General features: G+C 32.6%; 1 protein-coding gene across 3 annotated transcripts in view; it reads right to left on the reverse strand.

Annotated features, from left to right (window-relative positions):
- The window catches only part of cacna1da (calcium channel, voltage-dependent, L type, alpha 1D subunit, a), a 134,511-nt gene that overhangs the window by 64,664 nt on the left and 61,694 nt on the right, over positions 1-8,153 (reverse strand). For all 3 annotated transcript variants that reach the window (XM_016556394.1, XM_016556393.1, XM_016556391.1), the window contains exons 8-9: positions 7,162-7,265; positions 3,424-3,590 (exon numbers count right to left, since the gene is read on the reverse strand). In XM_016556394.1, the coding sequence (XP_016411880.1) occupies positions 3,424-3,590; positions 7,162-7,265 (271 nt within the window). The remainder of the gene's footprint in view (positions 1-3,423; positions 3,591-7,161; positions 7,266-8,153) is intronic.

Here is an 8,153-nt window from a genome sequence, read left to right on the forward strand (position 1 = left end):
ATGTTTACAAGCTTTACACGTTTTCCGCAGTTTGAAACACTGAATGAGCTTTTTACTTACATGAGTAAGTTGTACTGTAGGCTCTCTTATAAATAGCTTACCTTTTGATGTTAATTCATGTTCATTATGTACTTAGTAGTAAAGAGAAAGATTAAATGGGTTCACTTGCCGCTTGAACTGAGGCGCTAAAGCGATCGCGCCTGCCGCATTAAAGAGCACCAAAACTGTATTTATTGTTTGAATTTCGTTATGAATTTTGAATAATTTTAAAGCGGGTACTTTGTTTATTAAAAAGTAACAAAGCACAAAGCTTTTTGCGATTACTGGATGGCAAGTGCGCTTCAAATAATGAAGTTCACTCATTAACAGAACACAGCATAGACCTAAGATCTTGTTAAGAACAAGCCATATTATTAATGATTATTAACGAGAATTGTTAACGATATTGCCAATATCCACACAGCTGACAGCTTTACCTGTTGTAGTTTGTTCAAGTTGTGCACGAAATAGGCGCTGCTTTTCTGCACTTTCACTTCGCACGTCTCCGTCATTTCGATCTCTCTCGCGCTGCACAACTGAGCTGCGTTTAGCAGGTGTGCGACAATGCTGCTGTGCGGCAGAGATGAGGACTGTTTGAAACTTTTTTTTCCACTAAAACTTTGATGCGCATCATCTCAGTTTAATATGCGAACATAACAAAAGATGTGATCGGAAAACAATCAGGAAAAAAGGCATTACATGCAAATTTTTAAGTTATAACATGTAAATACATAGGCCTAGTCGCCAGTGGCGACCTCAGCAAAAACTTCACTCGCAATTTAATATTTTTGGTCACACGTGCGACCGTTTTAGTCGCAGTTTGGAGCCCTGCCTATTTTTCCTTACTGTGAAGATAAATTCAACTAAGAAACAAAATTGCATAGAACATTACAATTTATGTATAAAACTGCATATAAAAGTGAATTTAGTTTTTTTCACGTTTATTCTTTCAAGTTTATGCTTAAAATAAGTAATAAATTAATTGCTTCTATCTTGTTTCCAACAGCTTTTACAGGAAAACAAGACAAAGATACTGATTAAGAATGGAAATATATTCTCTTCTAAGAGATTTTGTGAACTTGTGCGAGCGGAAACAGAATTCAGCTTCCTTTTCCATTTGCAGAATAAGTTCTGCATAAATGCTAAGCCTTCCAGACAAGCGACTTTTGTGGGTCTGTTTCAATCAATTAAAGCAAAAAAAAAAACCCGCTTTCAGAAAGCAGCCTGCTAATCTAACCCGACCGTCCTCTCACAGAACCGAGGTCAGTCAAAGAGCTCCAGTGACAGTGGAAGCTGTAGCAGCGGCTCTAACCGCTCAGAATCATGTGTGCTGCTTATATAAAACGGATTAGGATTAGTCCTTATTTTGCTCAGTTTCTCCACTTCATGCCCTTCTGAACAAACTCCTCTCTCTCAGCAGATAGCCAGCTAACAGGAAACCTTCTCAGAATGTTCTGTCAAGGTTCTCTCAACGTTATAAACAATGTTTTCAAAATGATAAAATAGAATATGGATGGAAGTATGATGAACCCTAGTTCTCCAGTTTCCAGAATCAGCCCCTGCTGTCAAGTCCCGTACCGAACCCTCTGACCTGGAGACGCTTGACTTTGACAAATCTGCGCTTCGGCAGGAGAGACAGCACTCGTGGCGTCAGCGCATGTTGACTGCTACTCCTCAACTATTTCATTACAAATACACCAGAGGCAGCTGTTTTGGGTTTGCTGATGTCTGTTCTGTGTCACGCTGCAGTTTGATGGGCATGACGGGCCAATTAACTCTTTCCCCGCCATTGATGAGTTATCTCATCTTTTAGAAAAAAACACTTCCCCGCCAAAGACGAGTTTTTACGGCTTTTCGTGTTTTCACTGTTATACACTCGGGGGCAATAAAAATGTGATTTGCTCAAAATTATGCATTTTTTATGAAACCTACCTATATTCAAGTGTTGATAAAGATAGAATACACCTGATTTTTTTTGTTTAAAAGTAGAGGCTCTGATCTTTATTTTGGTGTATTGCATATTCAAATATTCATACAGCAAAATATACTGGAGGCCATCAAATTTTTGTGAAAATCATCAAAATCGCTGGCGGTGGCTGGCAACTTTTTTCAAAAATGCTGGCGGGGAAAGAGTTAAAGATGGCTCTGTGGCTGCTACAAAATGTTGCAAATCTTTGGTTGTACTTACAAGTCAGAAAACTGCGACGCTCACTGAGCAAATTTCATTGGTTCAACACAAAATACAAATAATTAATTTTGACTAATTAGGCCTATTGATTCCTTAATATTTAGAATTTTTCAGCAGTTTTATTAACTAAACAAATACTGCATACAGCTATTAAGCACCGCAATCTCAACGACTGTTTTCAGATCATTATTTAATACTGTATTCTGCAAAATGGACTGTTGCATAAAATAAAAGTCAATTATTAAACGTAAAAAATGTAATACACTACCTTTCAAAAGTTTGGGGACTGTATGCGTTTTTTTAAATAATTGAATACTTTATTCAGCAAAGATGCAGAAATTCATGAAAATTGACAGTGAAGACATTTATAAAATAAGAAAAAAATTATATATTTCAAATAAATTGTTCATTTAAAGTTTTTATTTATCAAAGAATCCTGAAAAAAAATAAAAAAGATCACAGTTTCAACAAAAATTAAGCAGAATAACTGTTTTCAATATTGATAAATGATAATTTTTGAAGCATCATGTGATGCTTAAATATTTTAATAAATATTTAAACAGAATACAGTTATTTCAAATATTTAAAAATATTTTTAATTCAATATTTTTAATCAAATAAATGCAGCGGAGGAATCTTAACAATCCCAAACTTTTGAACAGTAGTGTATATATAAATTACATACAAATACATTTTCCATATAAATTACAATTTATTTCACATTAATATCAAAGTGAAAGTATTATTTAATAAACAGCGTACCATACCTACAGCAGTAATATGAATTTTTAATTCTACTTCCTTAAATGTGCATTCAAATTTACCAATTTGATCCTGTTTGCAGCTCAGTTCAAATTTAATTGAAATTCATGAACTAATCTGGAATTTAAAAAGCATTCTCAGTTTGATTCGAAATACTTGCATGTAATAATAACCTTCTGCATTTGCCTGAATATGGACTGAATGAGCGCTCAGTAATTGTCAAGTTACTAGTATGCATTTAAATGTCATTCTAAGTTAGTTGAGAGGAATATTCCGGTTGCACGTCACTTATCATTTCCTGTCATGTAGAAATGTGCTAATAAACAGTCACATGCCAGCATGAAGTGAGATCAGATGGTTTGTGAGAGTAACCTCTATTAGTTGACCGACATATAAATCCCACAGTGCTATGAGAGCAGCACTCAGGTACTCACGGTTGCGTTTGCTTTCCTCATCTTCCTCCTCATTCTCAGGATCGATGTCTTCGGCTTGCGTGATCCAGTCCAGATAACCTTTCAGATCTTCCTCCAGCTGCTGTTTCTCCCGTAGCTTCTGGAAATCTCCACGAGCCTTCGCCTTCTCTCGCTCTTTAGAGAACTCCCTGGGTTCAGGAAAACACAGTTTTACTCTCAGTACACTAACAGTCTTCAAAACATTTTTTAATAATTTAACATTTAACCTAAACCACACTTTAAAAAGTGTAGGAATGTTATTACAAAGTAAAATATCAAACCAAGCAACACTGAATTTCAGAAAGATGGCACTTTTCAAGCATAACATTTCACAAAAAGCCATTTGTTAGGTTTAAATAAAACAACAGATCTTTATTTTGCAATAACATTTTTAGAATCTAAAGTTCTCTTGAAATGGGCTCCCTTCAAATGGCTCCCTTATAATTATATAGGCATCGCTATTGTTCAGAACCAATTTTCATTGTGATGGACATGACTATTAAAAAAATATTTTTATTTTACTTTATTTTATTTTTTTGTTTAGTTTAGTTTAGTTTATTTGCTATATTTAGAATAGAAATAAAGCATACTTTTGTGTCCCAGGAAAATCATTTTCTGAATGTGATTCTAAATATGAACAGAGTCAAATAGAGTTCAGATTATAAAGTTATACTAAACACCTTGTGACCCGGTCAATGTTCAGAATGGATTTTTCAGCCTGCTAAAAACAGTTCAAACTAGTTTTGACCATCATAAAATACAAGAAAGTTGTTATTATTAGAGCTTAAAAAGATGACAATGCTGATCAGATTTAGGCATAAGTATTAACATTAAATAAGAAATCTAAATTAGAAGAAAGAAATCTTCTAAAATAATGCAGAATAATAAAATAAATTTGTATTCATTAATAATAAGTTATTTGAAATTAATTGAAAGAAATAATTATAAATTAATAGAAATTGATTTAATATTCAGTTAAATTTAATTAATTGTAAATTATTATTAATTATAATTAAGAATAATTCAATAATTATAAATATATATATTTATTTTATTATTCTGCATTTTTTCAGAAGATTTCTTAATATTTATATTAACATATATTATAACAGCATTTTATATTTACATTATTTAAAATAAATAATAATAATAATAATAATATAAAAAGCCATTTAAAAATGTATTACATGTACACTAAAAGTAGGAGGGGGACAATGGTTTGATTCAGGGCTTTGCTAGGAGGTTGTTGGCTCAGGTCACTCGTTTAATTAAAATCAATGAGATTTTTTCACAAGTTTTAATGCCACAATGTTTAATATTCACTCAGAAAATGTATTACGCTCCTTTCCCAAACAATGTGCAAAAATCATGTAGTATTCATGTGTGTAACACAAACTGTTAGAGTTCCACTTCAAAATATAATGCCAGAGGTTAGGGGTTTGATCAAATTACAAACTAATGCACATGTTCGCCATATTGACACACAGCCTAAAACTTAATTGAAAACGCTTCAGTGTCCTGCCAGCAGGGTGCATGCTTGTCCACAAAGGACTCTCAAACGCGCTCGGGAAGGTCACACGACGTGTGTGTGGCCTCCTTAATAAAATGGCAGAAGCACAAAAATGGAACCCAAACCTAATTTAGAAAGATTGCTCGATCTGCAAATTGTATATGTTGCACCACGGGCACAGCATCTGCGTCTCTCGTGGTGGAATATTAATAACCCTGCAGCTCTATGAAATGGCTTTAGGACTTACGGACACAGGAAGGAGATTAATTTTCAGCTTGTCATCAATGGAATAAAAATATGCATTTTAAAATATAGTAAAACAGAAAACAGTTATTTAAAATAATAATAATAATATTTCACAATATCTTTTGATCAAATAAAGGCAGCCATGCTGAGAATAAGGGACTTCTTTCAAAATATTACCTTACTTACAATATCTTAATGGCCTCAAACTTTTGAACGTTGTATTTAAGTGCTGAATTGCTAAAACATCTTAATGACAGATGGGGTTTTTTTATGTTTCTGCTGAATTAGCATCATTCACCTGCTTGCCCTAGTCCTGTAGTCTAAACTATTTCATTTCTCCTCCATGACTTTCATGAGTCTGAATCACTTCCTCTCTCATAGTGTTTCATTCTGTCCTTCAAACCGTTTTACTGAATAATATCATCAGTTGAGAACAATTCAACCCAGCAGACGTGAGGATCATTTCACAGCACACAACACGTCAGAAACACCTGAAACCTGAAAAAAACAAAACCTAGAAAGACAGTCATGGAAAAAGGATTGCAGACATACAAAACAGATGAATCTGTAATTTCACCAGTTTACAATGAATCTAAATCTGTTTCAGTTTTCAGAGAGAGTTCTTTTAACATAAATTAGAATAAAAAGAATTTCACTATATTTCACTATAAATGAAAATAAGACTATAAATGCGTTCACTTACACTAAATGCCTTAGGACCCAGTTAACGTTCATGCATATGGAAATGCATTCAGTTTAGCCCAGTTTGGACCATTATAAAATCAAAGACAGTTGGGTTTTAAATATTAGATAACCATCCTAATATGTTACTGGTATAAATTGTTTTGTTGAAGGTAAATGAGCATCGCTAAAACAAGTGAACATCTATAACCTGCATGAAAGTAACCAAAACAATTTTGCAGAATGAAAATAAATCTATAAATAAAATAAAATTATTAATGTAAAATTAAAAATAGTACATGCATATTAAATGGTAAATATTATCCCTAATGCATGCATAATTTTTTTTATTAAACTATGTACTACATAATGAATTTAATACTCAGATTATTATTATTATTATTCAGACACTGATATGACAAAAGTTGCCCAGTATTCAGTACAGCAGTACAACAAATTATTTAATAATTTGTTTATTAAATTTAATTAAAGTATAAACATTTAAATATACTTTAAAAATGAACTGAATATAAAGCACATTTTGCACATTTGTATATTAATACATATTAATATAAATATTAAAAAGAAATATTTTGTGAGGGCACCTGTCTAAAATTACACAGAATAAAAATAAAAATAAAAATATAATACATATAAATTCAACATAATTTAGTTATATTAAATTATTTTTTTCAATAATCAATCATGCATATTATTAGTATTACTAATAATAAACTGCTACTTAATAATTAATTTAAACACTTGGTTTACTTATTATTATTTCTAATTATTATCAATACTCAGAACATTACATGACAAAAAGCAAATTTAAGCAAATTCACTCTCGTTTTATGAAAAATAACCAGATAAGTTTGCAATTTTTGTCCATGACTGTAGTATTGATCCATAATCAGGTCTATCGTCAAACTTCATGCTGAACCCCGTGCAGGAAAAACTTCAGATAAGATGCTGAGAGAAATGACCAGCAGACAGAAGAAAAGCACAGCAGTCTTCACAGCACACAATCTCTTACCCACTGAGTACACCCAGCACAAGATTCAACACAAAAAACGAGCCCAGAATGATCAGACTAACAAAGTAGATCCATGGCGTCTCCCAGCCGATGGCGTCATTCACCTACAGGGGCCCAAAAGAGGACGGTTAACCCACAGAGAGAGGCTACATTTAGCTGTGAGAACCTCCAGGGATGGAGTTCAGTCTCAGGAGAGAAAGAGAAACTGGAGATCAGGTGCCGTAGTGAAGAGAAAAGAGGAGCTGCTCACCCGCTCAACACACCCAGAACCAGGTTCAAGACGAAGAAAGAGCCGAAGATGACCAAGCTCACAAAGTACACCCAGGGCAGCTCCAACCCCATAGCTTCATTCATCTGAGAGAGGAGAGGAATGAGGAAGAGAAAACGAGGTGACAGATGAAAGATTAAGTATGAAACAGAAACTGTAAGGAGAAGGTTAAAAATAGGTCTAGAGAAGACGTTCTGCTCAAAATCAAACAGGATTTCAGTTTTAACACATTTTGAGGTTTTTAATAAATACCAGAAGGCTTTCACGAGTATAACTTCTAATAAAAAATTTGAGTGTAGGATGAAGTCGATATAAAGGAAAGATAAAGGAGAAGTCCCACACACTGGCTATAAGCTTGCAAAAAGAATAGTATTGAACAAGTTAGGTTTCAAAGACCTTTGTCAGGCATGTTCTTTAAATAAATAAATACATTTATATATAAACCTTTGTCAGGCATGTTCTTTGAATTAATAAATTAATTAATTTATATATAAACCTTTGTCAGGCATGTTCTTTAAATAAATAAATAAATTTATATTTAAACCTTTGTCAGGCATGTTCTTTAAATAAATAAATAAATACATTTATATGTAAACCTTTATCAGGCATGTTCTTTAAATAAATAAATAAATAAATACATTTATATATAAACCTTTGTCAGGCATGTTCTTTAAATAAATAAATACATTTATATATAAACCTTTGTCATGCATGTTTTTTAAATAAATAAACAATCTGATATTTTTAGTAACAAACAGACCTCAGTGAAAATCACGCTTTAGTATGACTATTTATATATAAACTAACGATGAGGCAATAATAATTGGCTCAAATAAAATATCAAAACCAAGAAATTACATGATTGTATTGAACAACACTGTTAAAATACATAATGTAATATGCCAATACATAATATGAACATAACCAACTAACTTACATTATGTATTAAAACAAACCTGCAGAGGGCGCCAACG

This window comes from Sinocyclocheilus rhinocerous, unplaced genomic scaffold (genome assembly GCF_001515625.1).
Source record: "Sinocyclocheilus rhinocerous isolate Xijiao unplaced genomic scaffold, SAMN03320098_v1.1 scaffold227, whole genome shotgun sequence".
In the NCBI taxonomy this organism is placed as follows: Eukaryota; Metazoa; Chordata; class Actinopteri; order Cypriniformes; family Cyprinidae; genus Sinocyclocheilus; species Sinocyclocheilus rhinocerous.